The 26,536-nt window shown below is 40.3% G+C and overlaps 1 protein-coding gene across 2 annotated transcripts in view; it reads right to left on the minus strand.

Moving 5' to 3' along the window:
• Positions 1–26,536, minus strand: part of KCNAB1 (potassium voltage-gated channel subfamily A regulatory beta subunit 1) — a 214,543-nt gene that overhangs the window by 54,309 nt on the left and 133,698 nt on the right. For both annotated transcript variants that reach the window (XM_069975298.1, XM_069975299.1), the window contains exons 2-4: positions 23,132–23,175; positions 6,744–6,781; positions 1,402–1,481 (exon numbers count right to left, since the gene is read on the minus strand). In XM_069975298.1, coding sequence (XP_069831399.1) covers positions 1,402–1,481; positions 6,744–6,781; positions 23,132–23,175 — 162 coding nt within the window. The remainder of the gene's footprint in view (positions 1–1,401; positions 1,482–6,743; positions 6,782–23,131; positions 23,176–26,536) is intronic.

Genomic DNA, 26,536 nt, shown 5'->3' on the forward strand with positions numbered 1-26,536 from the left:
TATTAAAATCTTACATTCTTCAGATGTGATTTATATCACTAGGATATGCCATTGCTTTCTGATCAGTGATGGGTCTAAATGCCAGAACCTCCAATGGCTTTAATAATCATGGAGTCTTACATTCCCATTTACATCTTTGTAAATCTGGTTCCCAGATGTGCAGGGTGCTGCAGGGCCTCACTGACGTCAGTAGAGCTGTGCTAAACTTTGCAGCACAATGGGTGACACACTGCAGGAAAAAATTGTTAAGGAGTCACTGGGCTGAACCGGCCTGTAGCCCCTTTATTTTTAGGATTGTTGGGGTTTCCTACTGTTAATTTCCCACTGATCAGAAAGTTTTCTAATACTATGACATAATTAGATAAGAATGAAAAACTTCTTTACATCAGCATTTGTAACTGATTTGATAGTACTCCATTGCTATGTAAAATAAAGTTTCCAAATTATATCAGTTTAAAACAAATCCTATTTGAATCTGTTTCTCTAATGCAGCAGTCTCCTGGCTTTTTTGGCCAGGGATAGGATTTAGAAAGGAACAATTTTCCATGGCCTGGCAAGGGGTGGGGCTTTTGCCATATGGGGGTCGGGTTGTGGACAAGCAGTGGACCCGCCATTACCTGCCATGCGGCACCACAGGACCTCTCCTTCATCCTGGTGCCGTGCCGTCCGGGTCCCTGAATTCCTTGCAGTTCCCCTTGGCCAGTTCGGACAAGATGCTGCGTCCCACCTCTTATCCATAGAGTATGCTCTGCTATGCGGTGCCACTGGCGTTGAACACTTTGCGACCTGGTCCTGGTCTGCGAACCAGTGGTTGGGGACCCCTGTTCTAATAGAGATCTATATGGCTCCATTATAACACACTACAAAAAATCTTCTTTAGTCTAGTTATGCAGAATTGTCCCGTATGTATAGCTGCCAGAGCCAATAATATCTTCTCTGCTGCCTAAGGCGAAAACTAAAATGATCTGTGATAAAAATCTGTAGTGTAAAACAGTATCAGCAAAGCTGACAATATACCTGTATATAATAGTCATACAGTTTTCAAATAATGCCACTGTACTAGCAACAAATATCATCACCATACATTGTGCTGTCAGTTAACGAAACCCACTGTACTGAGACCAAAATTACTTAAAAGCCAAATAATACCACCACACCTTGACAACATATTACTACCTCATAATGACCTCATAATAAATATTATCACCAATAATAACTCTTCACTAGGAACAAATAATATTGCCACATCCTGACCACATGTTGCCACTGCTTGATGACTGTAAAATGCAGTAATCTGACTGGTTTGCAGTTTTCTTTGTCTGAGCAGAGTGCACAATAGAACATAACCTAATCCACACTCTTCTCTCTGTCATTCATATATGAAATCTAAAGAATACTCACTTTCCTGCTGCATAGACCTCAGCTGTGTCAAACAGGTTTACTCCATTCTCGTATGCAATAGTCATTAGCTGCTCGGCCACCTGACAGGGTTGACAAAAAAAGAACATGAATAAAAATGTTCAATGTTGTTTGTACATAGAAATATTAATAAGTTACTTCCATAGGGACAGGGATGCTGAGAATTTAGGTAATTTTCTTACCTTAAAGCGACTCTGTACCCACAATCTGACCCCCCAAACCACTTGTACCTTTGGATAGCTGCTTTTAATCCAAGATCTGTCCTCAGGTCAGTTTGGCAGGTGATGCAGTTATTGTCCTAAAAAACGGACCCCAGGACAGATCTTCGATTAAAAGCAGCTATCCGAAGGTACAAGCGGTTTGGGGGGGGAGTCAGATTGTGGGTACAGAGTCGCTTTAATGCTCAGTGCCATTTTTGTAAAATCTTCAGTTTAACTAATATGTATATTAATATCAATATGTACATTATTTACATATTAACAAAAGGAAACTTTTACGAAAACAGCACTGATAATGAAGGTAAGAAAATAACTATAGGAACATAACAGCAGATTAGAGTCGTCTAACCTACTGTTAGTTGTCCTTTAAAGCGACTCACCTCAGTGCACCGCAGCCAGGCATTTACTTTAATTAAAGTGACTTTGTACCCACAATCTGACCCCCCCAAACCACTTGTACCTTCAGATAGCTGCTTTTAATCCAAGATCTGTCCTGGGGTCCGATCGGCAGGGGATGCAGTTATTGTCATAATAACAACTTTTAATCCAGCAGCGCTGCGTCTAACGGCCGGGGCTTACATTTGTATATGCATTAGGCTGGCACACCCTCTCTGTCCTTCCTCCCCACCCTCCTCATCATTAGTAATGCACCAGGCAGATTGTTTCCTATTCCCCACCTGTGTGTGTATAATGAACATGGGCTGGATCGTTAATACCCCTGTGCAAAGCTCAAACAGCAGTAAATGTTCCTGGATCATTCCTAATGATGAGGAGGGTGGGGAGGAAGGACAGAGAGGTGGTGCCAGCCTAATGCATATACAAATGTAAGCCCCAGCCGTTAGACACAGCGCTGCCGGATTAAAAGTTGTTTTTATGACAATAACTGCATCCCCTGCCGAACGGACCCCAGGACAGATCTTGGATTAAAAGCAGCTATCTGAAGGTACAAGTGGTTTGGGGGGGACAGATTGTGGGTAGTCTCGCTTTAAAATTCATCATGCATGATTTTCGATTTGTAGCACATCTCTAGAATAATTAAACTATACACCCGAGAACCACGACCATTTATACACTATTCAAATGCAAAATATTCCTTTATGAAGAGCTACACCTACAATGAATATCTATGCTCAAAAGGAATTCTCAAATTTACTACCAAAAGTAGTAAATTGTAGTATTAGACAACTCTAACCTGCTGATAGTCCCCTATAGTGCCCAGGACGCTGAGGAGAAAGGTATGTGTCTCACCTTCCTCCTTGGTGCTGGTCCCACACTGTAATGCTGCGTTTACACGAAACGATTATCCTTTGAATTTTCGCAATAACGATCGCATTTGAGCGACAATCGTTCCGTGTAAACACAGCAAACGATCAAGCGACGAGCAAGAAATCGTTCATTTTGATCTTTCAACATGTTCTCAAATCGTTGTTCGTTGTTCGCTAAAAATTCGCAGATCGCTTTGTGTAAACAGTCTTTCAAAGATTCATCCTATGTAAAAAATGGGCTTAAGCGATCTTAAAACGATCGCAATAACGATTTTTCTTACAAATTTTCTAACAATTTTTCTAACAATTTATTCGTCTAAACGCTGATCGTTATAAAAACAAAATTGTTGCTTCAAAATTGTTAAACAATCGATTGGGCGAATTATCGCTCTGTGTAAACGCAGCATTAGTCAGTGTAATCTTTGGCTAGTAGCACTATTAGGAGCATTGCCCCACCCCACAGCGTCATCTGGCCTGCTTCTTCCCTGATTATCGATGGAGCTGGATGACATAGGTAACAAATATACCTTCCTCCTCAGTGTCCTGGGCACTATAGGGGGCTATCAGCAGGTTAGATTCGTCCAAGCTGCTGATAGTTTACCTTTAAACTCATCCATTTTGTTGTCTTTTTTGGCTCTGTTTGGAGTGGTATGCCTTAATATATATATACATATTCCTGCTATATAGGAAAGCACATTAGACTGCTTTTGGCTATACAGGGAGCTACTACAAAATAACCTACACCATGTAGGATATTATTATACCTTTACAGTGACATGTCTGTGCTTGTATACATTGTTTTGCATCTATCTATATCTCATTGACAAATTAAGATTCGTTTATACATTAACAATCCCCGGGTCATGAAACAGTTAATATAGCATTTTAGCAGTAAAGATATTTAACCTAAAACTTTTGCAGACTGAGCAAGTAGGGAACAAATCAATAGTTCCTTTTTCACAGCTTGCTAAGATTGTTCTATAGCATTCAATACAATAAGACATCACTTGGAATAGATACTGCTTTTATACATCTAAATATAAACCTGTCCCGTTTTAGTCATTTCACATATAGACTTTGAGGAGCAATGATTGATGATCAGGTGACTGACATAAGTAATAAACATTTATGAGAGGGCCAGTGATTGATGCTAAGGAATTATGATTGCTTCCCAGGGTTGGCAAAGCAGTTGTCATTTTTTTTGCAACAAATCTCTGACAAGACAAACCATTATAGTGCAAGCCTCTATAGATTCCGCTGACACAAACAACATCTGGAATCTTGTTGGGATGAGTCATGTGGTGTGTTTGCCTCCGGCATACATGAGGTTGTGGAACTGTGATCGCAGAGGACTTTTTAGCTGCTTGGACAATTTCTATACAAGAGGCTACAACATGTAAAAGAAATTTAAAGGGACTCTGTCAGCTTTATTGCTGTTAGGAGCTGCAGACACTATTGAATAGCTGTTAGGGTATAAATATAAGCTATACCATTCCTGGATCTGATGGTGGTTGCCAAACTTATAACATTGCCTTTTTATTTCCTAGCTAAATGTCATGAAGGTGGGATAAGATGCTCAATTTCCACGGCTTGACATGCCTTCTCATTCACCCTCACCTCCCTGCCCTCCCTTGACTCACATACAGAGCCCTTTACATTAACCCCTTAAAGACCAGGCCAATTACGATTCTTGCACCTCCGTTTTTTTCCTCCTTGTGCTTAAAAGGCCATAGCACTTGCATTTTTTCAACTAGAGACCCACATGAGCCCTTATTTTTTGCGCCACTAATTGTACTTTGCAATGACAGGCTGAATTTTTGCATAAAGTACACTGCAAAAGCAGGAAAAAAATTCAATGTGTGGTCAAATAGATATACAGCATAGATCAATGAGATAGGCACTCGATTGGTTTCGGCTGCTGCAGCTGGAAGCAACCGAGTGCCGAGCCGGGATCAGCGCCATTACGGTGAAGACACGCGATCGCTCCTCTGGGACAACGTCACTAGACCACCACGGATGGGCAGAAGTAAGTAATCAGATGCAGCTTTCAACTTTGACAGCTGCATCTGATTACTTTATCAGCGGGCACAGCAATCGGACCGTGCCTGCTAATAGTCGCGGCCCCGGGCTACATGCCACACCCGGGACCGCGGCGGTTCAGAGCGGGGTCGCCGCGCGCCCCCCCTGAACTCCCCGAGGTGGCCGCAGGGCGTAAGTATACGTCGTTAAGGGGTTAATCAAGGAGGGAATGGGAAGTGAGAGGATGTGGCACTTAAGCAGCTTGGCCCCAACTCTTTGACACTTGAGGAAGTAAAAAGGGGATTTTATAAGTTTGCCAGGTGCCATTGGCTTCAGGAAAGGTACAGTTTACTTTTAAATCCAACTATCCAGTGGTCAATCTCCTTGAAAAAAAAAAGTCATTAAAAAATGTCAGAGGAATTGTAACCCTGAACATATAGAGTGGTAAGATGACAGCACTGCAAAGCACTGTGCGAATACATTCAGCTAAACTACAAGAGTTGGACTGGGAATACATCAAATTGTCACAGAAGAATCACGATACCCTTCTTTTGGGAGCTTCTTCTAATTCGAGCCATAAAAACATGGAGTAAAAATAGAATAAATGCCTTTGGGACTATCTTTGCATGGAATATCTGTTTGAAGACCTGGCACATTTTTAGTTAAACAAAAAAACAATGGGGCCATTTATTATTAAGTCTAAAGGTCCTATTAGACAAAGCGATTTTCAACGACAAACGATCGCAACCTAGATTGTTTATCGTTAACTTGAAATCATTAACCATTTTACATAGAACCATAGTCGTTAGTTAAGGTTGTTACACAATCGTTTATTCCATTTGATCACAGCAAAAGAATGAACGATCTGCTATTACACTGATTAGTGAGCAATTAACTATGATTTTATGGTCCAATCTATATCTGCGAACGGCACACAAACAATTTTTCGAATGTGCCTGCAATTACACACAACAATTATTGTTTAAATTCAAACGATATAACAATTTTCTGCATGTCCTGTGTAATAGGGCCCAGACAAATAGGGCAAAAAATCCAATTATTCGCCTAAGAATAGGTGCAAAGCCCTTGATAAATGACCCCCAATGTGTTTGCATAACATTTATTCCATTTGATTAGGGAACATTACCTTAGTGGGTGCACCCATACCCCCAGGTCTTACAGTGGTAGGATATATATATTAATAGATATAGATATATATGTTAATGGTTGAAGTGAATAGTCAGTGAAGACATTTATGCTTGTTGAGAGAGATTTTTTAGGTGAATACACTCCTATTATCCTATCTGAACACTATCTAGGATGCGAGTAGTTATTCCTCGAATAACATTATTAGGCGATGTTTAGGATCCATGTAGACTGTATCCATGTTTTCCCAGACTCCCTATGGCTGCATCCAACTTCTTCAGCCACCAGTATTAAAATGGCAAACAATCGGACTCAAGCATGCTCAAGTTGCGCTCATCTCTAACTATGATATCTAGATCTATACTGAACTGTCGCTAGGTTTCTCTTCAAACCTTAATACTACATAGCTCTGCTCTATCTATCTATCTGAGGATTCCCCTTTAGGTAGATAAAGTTCTAGAGTGAACTCATGCTTGTGTAAAGTTTTCGAATATGCAGCAGCATAGTCCTTCTGTGCCAGATGAGTCATCTCCTTTTATTCCTTAAATATATGAGAAAAAAAGACTTCCATTTTTGATTTACTGTTAGCGGTAAACCAAGAAATTACTTATATTTATTAAATAATGCAAAGCATACAAAGCGAGCAAGCAAAATACATAACAGCAATGTGTCTTACCTCATCAGAAATCTGGCCACCAAATGTCACCCACGTTCCTGAAATGAATAAAAATGATGTAATATTTATTGGAAGGTTACAATGCAAAACACAAATAGATGAAGCATTAATTCTTGTGTAAAGCCTGCATTTAAATCATTTATAGATTACGGCAATATAATGATTTAAAGGGAACCTGTCACCATGAAAATACAGTCTTGCCTACTGACACCATGTAAAGCTGGAGGTGCTGAGTTGACTGATATATAGTTTTGTGGAAAAAGATTTATTGCAACTTGGAACTTAGGGAGGAGAGTATATGCAAAATAGCTTTCACATCACCCTGAAAACACTAGTACCATCCATTTGATTAGAGTAAGTCCTTACCAGTCATCTCCTTTGAAATGTGCCTGGTGACTTGTTAACAGCAAAAAAGATCTTTTAATCCGCAGCGTTGTGTCATACTGGCGTAGCCTAGAATGTCTTTGCCCCAGATCTGCGACGCCTCTCCTTTCTTCTATCTCCCCACTCTCCTCATAATAAGGAACACCCCCAGGCCGAATTTCTCCTATTCCTCATTTATCTAAACAGTGCACATGTGCCATAGTGACACAGGTGCAGTTTAGACGAGCGATGAATAAAAATTCTGCCTGGGGGAGTTCCTAATGATGAGGAGAGTGGGGAGAAAGAAGAAAGGAGAGGCGTCGCAGACCTGGGGCAAATAAAACGTGATGTTTTTATTTTTGGTCTAAATGGCTGTGTGAGGCATCATTTTTTTGTGCCATGATCTGTAGTTTTTATCATTGCCACACTTGTATATATTTTTTTATCACTTTTTAATCATTTTTATTTCTTGAATGTGATGTTTATGCAGTTTGGTGGTATTTTGTACTTATGTTATATACCATGCAAGAAATTTGATAATTTAACGTTTTGGGCAATTTCACATGTGGAACCTCACCGTCAGTGATCAAGAATGTGCAAACAGATCAGATCACTTGTACCCATGTGGTGTGCTGCATCATAGTGTACAGTATATGCCTGTATTTTAATTTTGATCTGGAATAAACATATTCAATTTTTACCAAATTGCTGGATCATTTGTACTTTATATTAGCCTGTTTACTCCATGAATTTGTTATTTAAACTAGCTATACATCCCCCCCCCCTTAAAGGACAAGTGCCATGAAAACCTTTTTCCCAGTAATTGAAGCACATTACAAAGTTATATAACTGTGTAATATGCTTCAATCACCTATCTGCCTCCCTTCCCTGTCTTTTCCCCCCTCCACCCCCCACCAGGAAGTGTCCTGACTCACACAGACCTGATTACTGTCGTCACCGTCACCAAGCTCTTCTCTCAGCTCCTTCTCCTGTTACACTAGCCTCCCCCCTCCCCTGCCTTGTCAGGTGACAGGCTTGCTCAGCTCCCATTGGCTGAACAACTGCAAGCCATCACTTGTCACATCTCACTTGCTTATCTTCCCTCAGACTGACTCCGGCACATAGGCAGCTCCCCCCTCCCCTCATACCCTCTCTCCTGCTGCCGTGGACTCAGTGAAGGAGTCATGTCACTAGAGAAGATAAGCTGAGCAAGCAGAGTCACCTGACAAGGAGGGGGAGGCTGGTGTAACAGGACCTAGAGCAGCCCTCCTGCTGATGACTCATCCTCACAAGAAGGAGCTGCCTGGTGACGGTGACGACAGTAATCAGGTCTGTGTGAGTCAGGACACTTCCTGGTGGGGGGTGGAGGGGGGAAAAGACAGGGAAGGGAGGCAGATAGGTGATTGAAGCACATTACAGAGTTATATAACTTTGTAATGTGCTTCAATTACTGGGAAAAAGTTTTTCATGGCACTTGTCCTTTAAAGGCATGCCTCTGTCTGTTTAGGACTCTGATGTAGTCTTTCTCTTTAATGCAACTATGCTGCAATACCAGCTCTGGAAGAAAGCAGACATGTTTTTCTTATCCCATATAACCTGTTTAATTAAATTTTGTTTTACACATGGGATAGGGTTTTGTTATTTTTATCTTCTGCATATTGCTTCTGTTTGGCCAATAGTTTTACATTTTGTCCAAAAAGTTTATTATCTAATACTAAAATAACACAATTTCCATAATCTCATAATCCTATTATACTCTGGATAATTCCAGTCAAGGAAAACTGTCATGTGAAGCCTGGATCAAGGTCCTCATGAGTTGTCGGCATACAAAGAGTAGACTGAAGTGAATAGACCTATTTACAGTTTTATTCAGTTTATTCTTAGGGTCCTATTCCACGGGCCGAGGAGGGCCCGATCAACGATGTAAACGAGCGGCGATCTGCTAGATCGTCGCTCGTTTACTGGGCCTATTCCACGGCCCGATGATCGTTGAGCGAGGGCTGCAAGGACATCGTTACTGATGTCCTAGCAGCCCTTGCAGCATCATTACCTGTCCAGGCTTGTCCTGTCATTACCTGCAGGACATTACCTGTCCAGGCTTGTCCTCCGCTCCGTCTCCTCCCCGGGTCCCCTGCGCTCTATCTTCTGAATGGCCGGTCAGCTGACAGGCCACACTCAGCCAATCACAGGCCGCGGCGGTCCCGGCCTGTGATTGGCTGAGCGCTCCGTCAGCTGACCGGCCATTCAGAAGATAGAGCGTGCGGGACCCGGGGATGAAGACAGCGCAGAGAAGAAGCCCTGCAGCCAGGTAATGTATGATGATGCTGCTGCTGTTTCTTCTCAAATCGTCAGTCGCCCGCCGCGCACCGCTATTCAACCGTAGCGATGCGCGGTGGTGGAACGATGATTTTAGGTCTGGCCCTAAATGAACGATCAGCCGATGACACGATCATCGGCTGATCATTCTTTCTATTTCAACGAACAATAATCGGCCGAATCGGGGCAAATGGGGCCGATCCGGCCGATTACACAGGTCAACAAAAAAAAAAAATTTACTGGTGTCCAAAATATTTTAATGATTTTGGGGTATTTTTGGGGTGCTGATTCTGAATATGCTATCAGTTTTGCCAGATTGGCTCAAGTTTTTTTTCATGTCTTGTTCATTTTTGAAGATTACTTTCTAAAACTAGTTAAAATAAACTAAAATGAACATTTACTTTGTAAAATTTATTGTATTCATGACAATAGCAATAAAGTTAATGCGCGTGTAGCAAATTACGTCTTTTTTTTTTTACACATTTCACGAAAATTCTCAAAAACTTGAGCCAATCTGGCAAAACTGATGACATATTCAGAATCAGCACCCCAAAGTTACCCTAAATTCGTTGAAATATCTTTGGCCCCAAAAATGCTGTTGACCTGTGTTATCGTTACTGTGGAATAGGGCCCATAGACTGGGTTCACACTGCGTTTTTCAATCAGTTTTTCTCACGGATGAAAAACGGATTGCAAAAACGGATGCAGTTGTGTGCATCCGTTTTGATCAGTTTTTCCATTGACTTCCATTATAAAAAAAACAGATCAAAACGGATCCGTTTTTTTTGACGGACACAAAAACGGATCCGTTAAATGGATAGCAAAAACGCAGTGTGAACCCAGCCTTAGATATATAGCTCATGTTGCTGTTGTATCCAAAATGACCCTACAATCTACAAGTCCTTCAGAGTTTATATTAATAAAATCCATTGTGGCATGGAAATAAATAGTTCCCTCCAGGAAATTAGGCTGTACCTTAAATATATCGATATTCATAATGATTCATTATATAAATGCTCAATACTATTTTAATGCACAAGGTTTTCTTCCTGTTCTTATCCCATGTCTATTTATAACAGCATTGGTATATATATACCAAGATATAATTGCCACACGCAGCCATTACAGGTTCACACCTTATAAACTTTTTCACACAAACAAGTTAGGGATGAATCAACATTGGCAAAAAAATGTCTGCCTGCTTCCTGCTGCTACATTTCAGGTCTGCTGCTTCTTCGGCAATATTTACAAATGAGAACTGAGAACCGGTATTTAGATGTTTCATTTACAGCAGATTAAAGGAGTTATAAACCCCATTTCCAATACTTTATTAAGTCCTTGTGAGTAAACAGATAAGAGATCTTCACTTCAAGACCGTCATCGATCAGTCAGAATGAAGAGTATCAAAGAACATCTCACAGAGGATCTGCCATGTCAATACATTATGCAGGCAGCCCACCAGTTTCAATGCTCCATTTTCCCTGGGAATCTGAACTCTTGCAGCCATGTTCCTCTGTAGTGTACTATTGGTCAGCAGTGGTCAGTCAGTTTGTTGTCAAAGGACAAAGGAAAAGATTATTTTTATAGCGTCAACTCTAACGTAAGCATAACATGCTAACTTTTGCAGGTCAGTATATTTTTTTAGGTTTGCCTGCATTGCTATATTTCGACACCTATCACATTTTATTTTTCTGTCTACTATGCTGTTTGGGGCTTATTATTGCATTGTGAGCTGTATAGTAATCTCTAGAAGTCTTTGAAATAAAAGTATGCATACATGAGGTCTACATGTTCACACACACACACACACATATATATTTGCAATTAAATATTTTAAATCACATTATGCATAATTTAAAAGAGAGCTTACTAATATATATATATATATATATATATATATATATATATATATATATATGCTCAAACAGCTGGAATTCAGGTGCTTATTACTTTGTGGAATACAATGGGCTCAATAATACAGTATGCAGGGAGCTCCTAAGTCCCCCCTACTTGCCGACGTGTTAATTTTTTTGGCTATGTATCTATAAAAAGGGGAGACTTCTAAAAAGATAGATCGACAAAGTGATTCACATGGGATTTTTAATCTAAAACAACATGATGGGATTCAATGTAAGGAATTAAATACACAGTTTTTTATTTTAAGGGAAAATGTGTTTTGGCTGTGCATATTGATGACGTTGCTCATTTGAAGCATATTTAAACGTAGCATTTACAAGGCTTTTATACACTCTGTCTCTCTGCGTTCTGCCTTTGTACTCCATAACCCTACAGGCACAGAATATATTAGTATTTTAAGCACACAGTGAGAGTCCATCTTTGGTTGTTCTTCCCACACTCTATGTAAATGCGTGTCCCGCCACTTCTACGAAATGAAAAAGATCATTAAACAATCTTTATGGCCTCCATCAGGTAGGTAACATTACAGATACCTACGGCTGTAAGCATCAAGCAGTGTGTTCTGCCATGTGGTCTGATAAAATATAGGTCATAAAATGCAGACTTCAGACCTTTGTCATGCAGTGTGTCTAACTTTTTAAACGCTATAAAAGACTCATTGGGGAGATGTATTCATACAGTATAAAATCAGATGAGACAGGCAGAGACAGTGCCAAATGTATCACCGTGGTGCATGCTGTGCGATACATTTCTTACATCTGGCTAAACATGTTAACCACTTTCCCTTATGTCGCCTCTTAGCTCACTTTACATCAATATTCAACGCCAAATTAATGGAGAACTCCATTAATAAAACTGGAGGATTTTACAACTTCTCTGAGCCACACACCCTTTAAGGCATTTTTCAAAACTGTCTAGTGAGGTGTAAAGTGCTTAAAACGCTGACTAAATCCAGCATGTTTACTGTCATTTTAAACAGTCTGAGCCAGAATTCTGCCACATTGTGCTTACTAAATCCCTCCTTATGTATTTCCTTGAAGATTTTAAAGGAATAAAATATACAGGTCTACTGACTCTATATGCATATTAGTTTTGTTTTTTTCTAAATTAAAAGTTAAAGGGGTAATAAGGTGGGAAAAAAATCAAATCAACTAGTGCCAGAAAATTATATAGATTTATAAATTACTTCTATTTATAAATCTCAAGTCTTCCAGTACTTATCAGCTGCTTTATGTCCTGCAGGAAGTGGTGTATTCTTTTAAGTCTGACACAGTGCTCTCTGCTGCCACCTCAGTCCTTGACAGGAACTGTCTGTCCAAAGCTGGAGAAGTTTTCTATAGGAATTTGCTACCGCTCTGGACAGTTCCTGACGCAGACAGAGGTGGCAGCTAAGAGCACTGTGTCAGACTGGAAAATAAACTTCTGTTTTATATTACTGGTTATTTTACCTATTTTTCTCTCTCCCCAACCCCCTCATTCCCTTTTAATCTGTATGTACCTTCTTTCGAATGTCTACAGTTGCCCTTGGAAACCAAAAGCAGTTTAGCTCAATTCTACTCTCAGTTCCCAGTGTAGCTGTTATCTGAGCTCCCACAATGCACTGCTCTCCAGTAACAAACATTGAAATGTAGCTTTAAGCAAGAATGGGAGAGAAAAAAAATATGTATCTGAAAAACTACTGTTCTAATGGAAGTTTTTATTTCAGCTTAATCTTTGAGCAAAGCCTTATTATGCAGAGGGAAATTCAATAGCAATTCATCAGTAATTTTCTAATATACATCTATCACCTGAATTGTTTTCTTTATGAGTGGGAGTAATTTAGTTATAGGGGAGAGCAGCTGCCAGGAAATGTAATTCCTCATTGCTGGTCTCCATAGCTCCTGAGCGGGTGGAATCAAGACAGCAGACCACAAGCTCCCACTTCATTCCTATTCCCTGCATTGTACCAGGAAATCCCAGTGATGTCATTTGGACTGTAGTGCCACTTTTTCTCTATCTACAATGCAGAATACAGTATAGCTCATAAAAAATAATTAAATATATGTATATATAGTATGGCATTTCTCTAATGTGACACTTTAGACCAGACGTGTCAAACTCAGGCCCTCCAGCTGTTTTAAAACTACAATTCCCATCTTGCCTGGACAGCCAAAGATAAAGCTTTGGCTGTCCATGCATGATGGGACTTGTAGTTTTGCAACAGCTGGAGGGCCTGAGTTTGACATCCCTGCTTTAGGCTATGTTCACACTACGTAAAACTACAGCCGTAGCTTTGAGGGGTGTACCATAGCCTTATTTTCAATGGGATCCCGACCGGAGCGTACACACATCGTATACGCTCCGGCCGGGATCCCATGCGGCGCCGGAAAAACTGAAGTCAGTTTTCTGCGGCCGGAATTCAGTGAATTCTGGCCGCAGAAAGACCTGTCAGTTCACATGGTGAAGCAAGCGGCTCGGTGAAGCGGCTTGGTGAAGCAAGCGTGCTGATGCGCCCGCATCACAGCTCCGCGGCCGGAAAGATCACCCGGCCGGTACTTAAGTCACGGAACGGCCCAGTGTTCACGTTGAGTGAACATAGCCCTAGACTGTATTAAACTCTAGTAACAAATATCAGCTCTTCCTGTAGAGGCAACTTCCAGGAATTTTCCTGGATTCAATAGCGGGTAATAAAGAGGCTCTGTGACCCCCTTTAATCAGATGATTGTGGGGGAGCCAGAAGTTCGACTTCCACCAATCTGAAATTGATTGCCTATTCTAATGATAGACCAGCAATACTAAAGACTTGGAGACCTCCTATAAGCTTTAGTTATGTATATCCAAAGTCCTATATATATATATATATATATATATATGAGAGAGAGTACAAACACACACACCGTATACGCAGCAGATACGCAGCAAATACGCAGCAGATCTGCAGCAGATTTGACGGTGCAGATTTGATGCTGTGTTCAGTTATTTAGATCTAATCTGCTGCGTATTTGTTGCGTATTTGCTGCGTATCGCATCAGTAAATACGCTGCGTATATGGTGTGTGTGTTTATACCCATAGGCAGAACATACAGATAATATGGAAAGAGGCAGCCTAGCCATTTTGCTATCAGGTGCTAAGTACCTGCACAAGACTTCTTTCTCCAGAGCATCTGTATTGTTAGCAAGGAAGTGGGTTGGGAAGAAGCTCAGGGATCATAGAGTGTTCTTGGAGGAGTCTTTTACCCTGGGTTAAAAACCCTGCAGCATTGTGGGTGCTCAGTTTCATGTTTACTATGGGCCCCCATCTATTCCATGGTTGATCTAGGAGTATATGTGATTATTCCACACATACACACACCACATTCTATACATTTCAGTCAATGATATTTAAAGAGTCACTGTCGTATTTTTTTTTTTTGCAGAAATCAATAGTCCAGGCGATTTTAAGAAACTTTGTAATTGGGTTTATTAGCCAAATCTGCCATTATCTGCATGTAAAAAGCCTTTTCCCAGGTCCCCCCCTCCTTCCTCTTTTTCATCCACTCCAAAAAATCTGAAAATTGTGACTTGTTGCAGGAGTCGTCCCCTGTCTGCTCTAGGGAGAGGGGAGGGGGGAGGAGGAAGGAGGGAATTAGCCGGCAGCAGAAAGCAGATAACAGAGGATTACAGGCACGGAGCTGGGTGACAGCTGTAATCCGAGCTCAGACAGGTCACTGGTGACTGTCACAGGAGATATCCCGTGAGGGATTTGTAGATTAACTCTTTGTTGTCCTGTTTTGGTCTTTTCTTTAGCTCTCTCCATAGGAGAACAATGAAGACAGGGGGGAGAGCTTCAAACTGCTTTTTCATGATAAAAATGCATTTTTCGGATAATAAACCCAATTACAAAGTTTCTTAAAATCGCCTGGACTATTGATTTCTGCAAAAAAAATAATTCACGACAGTGACACTTTAATGAGGTAAGTTAAATACATTTTGTAATAATAATTCACCTTAGGGCTATGTTCACACTAAGTAAAACAAAAAAAAAAGTAAAAAGGTGTCAGTTTTTTGGTAAAAATAAACCCATTATTGCATCATTTTAATTGACTTCAATGAATTACATTGAAGTCTATGAAATAACGGACGCCATTTGTACACAGTGTATTAAATGAAGGACGTCTTTTGCGGCGGATGTCAAATAATGGTCATGACAATTATTTTCGGATTTTTTTTTTGCAAACAACGAACGTTATATTTTGGTTGTTCACACACAGTTCTTTTTTTCACTGTTCTTTCACTGTCTCTACTATAAAATTCAATAGACTTTCACACTTAAAGACACATCCAAAGGCCAATCTGAACTAGAATAACGTACCAACAGCTGTTATTGCAACGAGCAACCCAACCACAAAATTAATGGACGTTCTTTGGACTCAAAATGACCAACAAAAATTATAAATTGACAATAAAAATGTTGTGGGAACATAGCCCCAGGGAGTATCATGCATACAGATGCTTAATCATTTTATGAAGTGGATGTAGTTTCCAACACTAAAGCTAAAACAAAACATAAGCAGACAAATTATAAGGCAGCCTGATAGTAACTAGATTATTAACCCTATGTCTACCGATAGAATACACATTTTTAAAATTGAACGTTTTTTTCATTCAATATATTATCATGCTGGGTGATGATCTCAGCCCTAGCAGAAGAGGATGGTTCTAGTTACTTTAACATGTCCCAAAAAGAGACATTCCTTTCATTGTATTTCTATAGCTTTTTGTGTACGAGCATTTGTAAATGTGTTCAAAGTGATTCTGCTTTAATAATCACAGCGTAAGACACCCACAGATTCTGTAACCATAGCTACCACACCATAAAAATCATGTAAATTTTCTTATTTTCCTCCCTCTTCTGCTTCCTTGGGGCTTCCCTTTGATGTATTTACAGTATCATTAGAATTCAGCTTGAACTCTTTAATTTAAAATCATGCAATAAATGTGGCTGCCCACCCCACCCAAGGATCTCTGTTAATAGTTAAGTAGGCAATAAAATAACAAGTATTGTTATCTTAATAATGAATGTGTTCTGTAGAGCATCCTCCACTGAGATCAACACAGCCATAACCATCCCTGCGTAAATCCACTCCGAAAGTTATTAAACTGCAGAGCCCTCTATTCAGAGACAATGCACACAATGGATTTTACTGATCTGTTTACACTGCTGGTATGTGAGACCCTTGACTGCAAATTGGATTTCAGTGTTTTGTTTTTTTACAAACATGAGTTTCCTGATATTAAAGAGTTTGCAAACAGTAAAGCAATAAACCATTGTGTTGGATATGGCAGGCTGTCAACAGCCCGGCAGGGGGAAGACATTCCATTTTTTTTATCAAATGTAAAAGGAAAATGGTGAAAAAAAACTATATATATATACTACCATTCAAAAGTTTGGGGTCACATTGAAATGTCCTTATTTTTGAAGGAAAAGCACTGTACTTTTCAATGAAGATAACTTTAAACTAGTCCTAACTTTAAACAAATACACTCTATACATTGCTAATGTGGTAAATGACTATTCTAGCTGCAAATGTCTGTTTTTTGGTGCAATATCTACATAGGTGTATAGAGGCCCATTTCCAGCAACTATCACTCCAGTGTTCTAATGGTACAATGTGTTTGCTCATTGGCTCAGAAGGCTAATTGATGATTAGAAAACCCTTGTGCAATCATGTTCACACATCTGAAAACAGTCTAGCTCGTTACAGAAGCTACAAAACTGACCTTCCTTTGAGCAGATTGTGTTTCTGGAGCATCACATTTGTGGGGTCAATTAAACGCTCAAAATGGCCAGAAAAAGAGAACTTTCATCTAAAACTCGACAGTCTATTCTTGTTCTTAGAAATGAAGGCTATTCCATGTGAGAAATTGCTAAGAAATTGAAGATTTCCTACAACGGTGTGTACTAATCCCTTCAGAGGACAGCATAAACAGGCTCTAACCAGAGTAGAAAAAGAAGTGGGAGGCCGCGTTTTTACAACTAAGCAAGAAGATAAGCACATTAGAGTCTCTAGTTTGAGAAACAGACGCCTCACAGGTCCCCAACTGGCATCTTCATTAAATAGTACCCGCAAAACACCAGTGTCAACATCTACAGTGAAGAGGCGGCTGCAGGATTTTGGGCTTCAGGGCAGAGTGGCAAAGAAAAAGCCACATCTGAGAATGGCCAATAAAAGAAAAAGATTAAGATTGGCAAAAGAACCCAGACATTGGACAGAGGAAGACTGGAAAAAAGTGTTGTGGACAGATGAATCCAAGTTTGAGGTGTTTGGATCACAAAGAAGAACGTTTGTGAGACGCAGAACAAATGAAAAGATGCTGGAAGAATGCCTGACGCCATCTGTTCAGCATGGTGGAGGTAATGTGATGGTCTGGGGTTGCTTTGGTGCTGGTAAGGTGGGAGATTTGTACAGGGTAAAAGGGATTCTGAATAAGGAAGGCTATCACTCAACTTTGCAACGCCATGCCATACCCAGTGGACAGCGCTTGATTGGAGCTAATTTCATCCTACAACAGGACAATGACCCTAAACACACCTCCAAATTGTGCAAGAACTATTTACAGCAGAAGCAGGCAGCTGGTATTCTATCGGTAATGGAGTGGCCAGCGCAGTCACCAGATCTGAACCCCATTGAGCTGTTGTGGGAGCAGCTTGACCGTATGGTACGCCAGAAGTGCCCATCCAACCAATCCAACTTGTGGGAGCTGCTTCTAGAAGCGTGGGGTGCAATTTCTCCAGCTTACCTCAACAGATTAACAGCTAGAATGCCAAAGGTGTGCAATGCTGTAATTGCTGCAAAAGGTGGATTCTCTGACGAAAGCAAAGTTTGATGTAAAAACAATGTTATTTCAAATACAAATCATTATTTCTAACCTTGTCAATGTCTTGAATGGTGAATAAGTGTGACTTTTCATGGAAAACACAAAATTGTTTGGGTGACCCCTCTAAGAGTAGGTAAGCAGTTACTGCACTGTATATTCTTTTTCTGAGAGTGGCTAAACAGGCTGGAGGCTGGCAGAGAGGGAGGCAGAGAGCTGCCTTGGTTAGTTTGTGAGCACTGAGGTTTATACTTCTTATACTTCTCTCCCTTACATAGAGGAGGCAGAACAAAATAAAACAGGTTCCTTTTTTAGGTTTAGCTTGATGCTACCACATCTATAGTCACACAGGTTGTGGTGCCCTCATCCTGTATTACAGACTAGAGTCCAAACTGATGTCCCTTATCTTGAAGATTGGCCGCCCGTCAGTGCAATAACAGCTGGTGGTACATTATAATAGTTTGTGTTACCAATTGGCCTTTGTGTGTGTGTGTTTAATTGAAAAGTCCATTGAATTAAATAGTAAAAATGGAGAAAGGGCAGGGAAAAGAAAAAAACTGAGGTAAATAACGCACATCTTTTTAAATAGAAAAAGCAGACGTCTTTTTATTTTTGACGCTGTGTGAACATAGCCTTAATCTGGGTATTGAGAATGTGTTTGAGGGGCCATGACGTACATGTTCGTCATGCCTGGTGGAGCATCGAAGTTGAATCTTGTTAGAAATGTATCTAAAATTATTACATGGTGCTATTATAATGGTACCCTATAATAAGGTTTCTCAAATTCAGGTACTCCCAACTGGTCATGTTTTGAGCAATTTCCTTAGTATTTCATAGGTGATATAATTATAGTCAGTGCAAATCACTACTTGTCGAGAGAAACACTGGCCTATGATGCCTCAGCACTGCCCCCTAATATAATACTGCTATTATTTTTTATACCGCCTATACATTTACCTGTGTTTGCCATTAAATTCATTACTACGGAGTTGCTAGGATGGCCACAGATTTATGCACAATCAGGTATAGGCTATGTTCACACAGTGTATAAACAATGGGCGCTGCATAGCAATGGACGGTGTTGTACTGACGGACGCCAGGCGGCATTCGTCACGTTCCTGCAGACGATACTGCTGCATCAACTGCAGGAACATTATCTTTTTTACAACTGAATTGCGAGCATCTCTGGCCGTACTTTATATTGTATGAACAGCTATTGTTTCAGGACGCTGTTCATTATTTTAACGTCCATTCTTTAGTTAAAATAACGAAATGGGAAAACTGCACCGCTGCACTGCATTGAATTCAATGCCACCGTTGCAGAAAAGAACGGACGCTGATTTAATTGCAATCAGCGTCCATTCTTTTCTGAAAACCGACATAGTGGGAACATAGTCTTAATGTGTAATCCAATGAGTGAACAATAACGAGACAAAAGCAATCAACGGCATAATGTAAAATAGATTAGAATGCTAAAACAAACTCTCTAAAGGGATTGTTCACAAGAAAAAAATTATTTCAAATCAACTGGTGCCAGAAAGTGTCAAAAATCCAGTACTTCCAGTACTTATCAGCTGCGGTATGTCCTGCAGGAAGTGGTATATACTCTCCAGTCTGACACAGTGCTCTCTGTTGCCACCTTTGTTCATTTTAGGAACAGAGCAGTAGCAAATCCCCATAGAAAACCTCTCCTGCTCTCCGGACCAGAAAGAATACACCACTTCCAGCAGGGCATACAGCAGCTGATAAGCGCTGGAAGACTTGCGATTTTCTAATAGAAGTAAAATACAAATCGCTGGCAGCGGATAATTTGAAAGAATTGTTTTTTTGCTGAACTAGCCCTTTAATTGACCATAATTCCAATACAAACTGTTCAGTTCTACAGAAATCTTCTAAATTGAACGCCATGTGGGACAGATAAAATAAAATAGATGGAATGGCAAATATGAATCTTTGCCAAGTGAATAAAGATAAGTTTTTCTCATACAGAGCTTCAAGTCTAATGCTTAGCCATGGCATGTCTATATTGGATTAGAAGCTCTGACCTCTATGAGGATATACTATGAAATTGCCGGTGAGAATGTTGCATCTAAAAATAGCTTGGAGGTAAAAAGTGGACGCTAGCTTTTAGGTTGTAACCATGATTGATATGTTGAACATGTGACAATGTTACAATAGTAACTAAAAGGTTACTATTCCATTACCATTCTCTAGAGCTCATGCTCTAGTTATCAACTCTAGAGCTTATTCAATAAACACTAAGCATTTGTTGATGTATTTGCTTGTCATTGAGGTAATATATAAGCCCATAGCCAGGTTCTTTATTTGTGCGCCTCTCAGCCACTTTTGTCCTACCAATTTGCATCCTTCAAAATAATTTAACCCAAATCAAACAAATACAGGACAGAAATGAAAAAGGGAAAAAACAAACGAACATTTTCAATTATAAAATGATGCATTTAATAAAAATGAAACATAAGCAAAAGGACTGCAGCAAGGTTTGAGATAGCCTCAAATTATATATTCAATCATATGGCAAAAAGCTATTGTATTGGAAATTACTTTAATTATGCTTCTTGTGTCTCTAAACATGATACATATGACGAACTCTGCTATTATCTTTTCTGCTTTATAGGCTGTTTCCTTCTATTTTTTTTTGTGTAGTCTAAAGAAAATAAAACTGAAAGGGAATTTTTATGATACAATCTTTTGTATTCCTCGTGCACAAAATACCTGTAAGCAGCTGCATTATAAGCCACACTTACAGCTGTACTGGCCATTAGGCACCCAAGGTACCATGTCTAAGGCGGCAGTGTTAAGGGGACGGCACTTCAGTAAGAGAATCTGTACCCAATGCCCCCCCGCAAATTACTGGGACCGTTCCTTAGATGAGATAAAGTCCTTCCCGGATGTCTTTTCCAAAGTGCTGCTGGTGGCGTCTTTTGGGTGAAAAATCATACAGTATTTTATTCTTCAGTAGCAGTATATCAATGAGGCAGGGCCTAGAGTGTTTGTGCCCTAGGTCAGCGCCGCCTCTGTGTATTCCCTGCCTGCCCCCGATTCTCATACTGCCCTGGGCCTGATTTCTAGTCTCCAACTCTCATTTCTTCAATTGTGTCTGCGACGTAGGGATCCTAGATAGCGCAAGTGCAATGACATGCTAGCGTGAAACATGAAGCCCGGCTGTGTCACTGTGCTTACGGCGTCTAGGATAGCTACAGCGCATGCCCAATTGAAGAAGCGAACGTTGGAGATCAGAAAACTGTCCCAGGGTAGTTTGGGAATCCAGGAAAGGCAGAGAATACTACCCCAGAGGCGGCGCTGACCTAGGGCACGAACGCTCTAGGCCCTGCGAAATTGACACAGCTACTGAGGAATAAAATATGATTTTTCACCCAAGAGACGGCACCAACAGCATTTTGGAAAAGACATCACCTCATCTAAGGTATGGCACCAGTAGTTTGGGGAAATGGTTCCGTGGGTATAGATTCGCTTTAATAAATGATAAATACTTTTGATGTAGCTGCTGCAACCATGCTGTGTACTGGAGAAAAAATATATTTCTCCCTCTGGTTGAATCCAAATGGGTGAAAACAGCTGTAAATTGTAGCTGCAGATCTGCTGTTGCAGAATGTTTGTTCTTTTATGGATTTAGGATTTTTCTACTTTCTGTGTATGGGGGTAAGATCCAAAGTCAGTGTTTTGCATATAACATATGGTTTCTGCTGCAAATTTGTGCCAGATCTACATAAAAAAAATGCCTGCACTTGTAAATTAACCCTAAGGGGATTTATTTAGTCTGAATGCCTAGGGCAGCAAGAGCTGTAACTATGGCCCTAGCCACACCATGTGTTATGTGACTGGTTGCAGATAGGGGTGCACATACTAGAGGAATTCAACAGACCCGTATCCCCCAGACTCTTTGTGCACCTGCTTCTCCAAATATTAGCCAGTGTACTGAATTGGGGACAAGCGGTATTCCAACCTGGTCCTGCTTCTTAGTACTCCAATTAATCTGTGTCCATATAAGAAAGACACACAGGAGCCCTGCTAGTCTCTTCACTGTCCCTAGTATCCTCCTCTGTTACACAGGTGGCAAGATGACAAGATGCCCGTCTTGCTGCAGCATGCTGTATGCACTGCACAGCTCTACTTTCTGTATGCAGTCAGTGAAAAGTGAATAAATCTCAGTGCATCACATGTCCTCCCTCTCCTCAGTGGGCAGGGTTAGAAGTGCTAACCAAGCCCATTGAAGAGATGAAGGACACGTGATCCCTGACATGGAGGGTGGGGGCCAGGAGAAAGAAGTGGTGTCAGAGAGTTAAGATGAATTTGTGCATTCAGAGGGGCTGAGTGCACCTAAAAGCAGCAAAACAGTGCAAATGCCTTAATAAGTTGATTTTATAAACATGGAAAAATATTTTTTGCATTAATAAATAGCCCACCCATAGCTTTCATAGAAACATATAAAAATAGAAGATTGTCAGCAGAAAAAGACCACTGGGTCCATCTAGTCTGCCCTTTTAGTATTTTCTTTCTTATTATCTTACATACATCTATCCTAAGATAATAAAAAAGAAAATACTAAAAGGGCAGACTAGATGGACCCAGTGGTCTTTTTCTGCCGACAATCTTCTATGTTTTTATGTTTCTATGAAAGCAATGGGTAGGCTATTTAGTAATGCAAAAAATATTTTGGGGGGAATATCCCTTTAATGTTGGCATAGCATGCGATTGGTGCACCAGATTCTCACCCCTGTGCTGAATGATCTGATTTGTCAACAAAGCCCACACCTTGTGAACGAATATAGCACAGACTAAATGGTAAGTAAATCTGAATTCAAATTAGAAAGTTTGAGCACAGAGCGGGACAACACATTGAATCAACTAGGAAATTGCTGGTCCAGGTCAAATCTAATTTTTACATGACCATTGGAATATTGGAATATTACACTTACCAAGTCCTAGGCATGATACTCGAAGTCCAGATTTCCCAAGATTTCTAGAAAATAAGCAAAATATTACTCAGTGATATAGTACAAAGAAATGTTTAATTTAGCAAAACAGAAAATACAATTCATTATGCAGGAGTCCAATTTTAGGCTGCGTTCACACTACGTATATTTCAGTCAGTATATTTCAGTCAGTATTGCAACCAAAACCAGGAGTGGATAAAACACAGAAAGGATCTGTTCACACAATGTTGAAATTGAGTGGATGGCCGCCATTTAATGGCAAATATTTGCTGTTATTTTAAAACAACGGCTGTTATATTGAAATAATGGCAGTTATTTACTGTTATATGGTGGCCATCCACTCAATTTCAACATTGTGTGAACAGATCCTTTCTGTGTTTTTAATCCACTCCTGGTTTTGGTTGCAATACTGACTGAAATATACGTAGTGTGAACGCAGCCTTATATTGTATGAAATAACTAAACATATCTACCCTTATATAGTACATTCAGGGGAGTAACTATTGCCGTAGCAGCTGCAATGAGGCCTGGCGCATCAGGAGGTCTGGTGGTCGAGTACTCTAACAGACTGGGCCCCCTGAGCTTGCATCACTAGCAGCACCCAACAGCCAAGCAGGTCTCCCAGGTGCTGCAAATGTCCCTTTAACTGCAGGCACTCCATGTCCCTTAAATTGCGTATGCAGTTAAATGTGGCTCTTTAATAACAAAGCGGGGAGCCATTGTCAACAAATGTTATATTGTGCCTCCGGTCACAAGAGGGTGCTCCCTCTGTGCTCTGGCCACAAGATGCCTAACATGGGGGTGGGAGCGCTATCTTCTGGTGGGGGGGATACTAGGAGAGATGCCTAACATATGCAATCTACTGGGGGAGGATGGGGGGCTAACTAACAGAGGGATTACCTACGGTGGGATGCCTATTACATTGGGAATACTACATACTGGGAGAGTGCTAACTACCGGGGGGGGGGGGGGGGGGTTACCCACAGAGGGATGTCTACTAGGGGTGGGGAAATGCTAACTATAAGAGAGATGCCTTCATGGGGAATACTACATACTGGGGCAGCCTACAGCTAGCTAACAGAGAGACTACCTGGAGCCTAAAATGTTTTTATGGCTAATCGTGTGGAGATGGCTGGGAGCTGTCCTCATAGTGGTCCAGACTGGCTGGAGAAATGAAAGAAAAGTAAGCGAAGAAACCCCCCTGTGACAGTTTTTGCTTGTTATATACTGTTGTTTTTTGGTAGCTGAATGACAATTTCAGAATGTTTGCTGCAGGGCCCAGCAATTTCTAATTACACTTCTGAGTATATATATGCTATATATATCTGCTATAATGTACACAGTGTATATAACTCATGCAGCTGCACAGGATCCATAAAGAGCTCAGGTTTTCCTCTCTATCTTAATCATAGGTAGGCTGATTCCTATAGGCATTAGTTAGCTACAGTAAGGAGATAGGATTGTACTTCTATACAATGTGCATCAAAACCAAGCTAGGAAAAACAGCTTTTGACTACTGGACCCAACCTAACTAAACACTTGTTTTTTATTTTGTTGAAATGAAGTTAAGGCACTAGAAAGGTTGCTCTTAATCCTGCAAATATACTGATGTGCTGAAACACTTTCTGTAGCACATGGCAGCAGGAACAGGAATAATAGCCATGTTTATGTTTTCTGTATTGGATGCAGACCAGGAACACTCAAATATTTGCATCCCTTAGAGCCGCACAGTTCCTCTTTTGGGACTTTTCCATTGGATGCTTTGTTCTTGTCTGCTACATATTTTGAATTGATGATTGTGCCCCTGACAGAATAAAATAATTACAGAATACAGAGCTTTTTATCTTCTATTGTAGCCGGTAATTTGTACATTATGATGTTACAAACCATCGAGACATCTGCAGAACATCTGTCTTGTTCCAACTTCTCCCTCATGAGATGCATATTAATATATTTTATGGAGTATTTTGGGAACAACCATTTATTTAGTCTGAATATTTAAAAAATATATACTGTTAAGTGTTCTTAACAGCAATGTAAATGATTTGGTGCATCCCATAATATACCTGATAGGACTATGTTGTTTCATTTCTTTTGCCAAGACTGCAAACTGTTCCTTTTTTTCCAACATCATCACTTATCCTTGCCTCCATACACATATAAGTTAAAAAAAAATAAAAAATCTTGCTCACCTTTTGCCGCTACTAGGAGGCTGATCTGTATGACATTACTATTCATATCAAGATCAAAGGAGCTGTATCAACTCTACATAGATCTGTTCCAAGTGGTACTGTAGCAACATGGAGTAGAGCACCATAGCATTATCAAGTATCATAGAAGAAAATATAAGGGAGGGCACTCACCATTAAAAGTGTAATCTTTATTTCATATCTTTAAAATCGTCCATGCAGTCAGGTACGAGGACGCCAGCTGCGGCGTGATTGTGAGGGGCCAACCGCAGTATCTTATTTTTATTATTATTATTATTTTTTGCATTATCAAGTATATTCACTAGAAAACACTATAATTTGTATTATACATGATAACAGGAAAAAAACTAGAGCTATATTATATCTTGAAGTGGTAATTATTAATATGATTATTATTAATAATAAATGTTATCATCATTATATATTTAGAATAAATTAAAAGTTAATTGCTTTATTAACTAGACTAAGGCGAATAACAGCTGTATTCTATTCAGATGTAAGACAAGGGAAAATAATATAATTTAGTTTAGGGCATGGTTTACTAACCCTATAAACTGACAGTCAGGACCCACAACAGCCTGACCACGAGGGCTACTGCATTTAAGAGTACTGGTGGCTCATGGTGGTGCATCTGTGGTCTCCCACTAGGGGTGTTACTATTATTCACACCCTTCGTAAAAGTCTGTCTTTTTTGTGGTCTTACTGCAGCCAAGGTATTACTAAAGATGACCATTAGATGTCGCTGTATTGAATATTGAAGTGTGGAAGCTGCACAGCTGAAGTGTCTCAAAGGGTTATTGTATTTGTATGTACCAGATTCTGTGAACCAGTAGGATCTTTACTTTCTTCTGTCCTATGACTTCTTCCCTTTCTACTCTTCTGTTGCCCTCTTTCCACCAAACCACAGCGCACCACACATGCTGGATAGGAAGTTAGTCCCTTGGGTGAAGGAGGAGTCTTAGTTAAGCTTCTGTGGAGAAAGGACGCAGCTCAGATAGCTCTACACAGTGGTTCTACCTGGGCCCTGGCCCTTTGCCAGGTCCCCTCTACAGAGCAGTCTTAGTCAGTACCCCGCATGGGTAGGACGCAGGACAGTGCCCTCTTACAAACTTTTTTCTTGAAGTGCCTGTATGCTGCGTGATTCAGTGCTGAACACTTCAGGAGAGGACTAGCCAAC

The sequence above is a fragment of the Dendropsophus ebraccatus genome, chromosome 6, assembly GCF_027789765.1.
Source record: "Dendropsophus ebraccatus isolate aDenEbr1 chromosome 6, aDenEbr1.pat, whole genome shotgun sequence".
NCBI classification, from domain to species: Eukaryota; Metazoa; Chordata; class Amphibia; order Anura; family Hylidae; genus Dendropsophus; species Dendropsophus ebraccatus.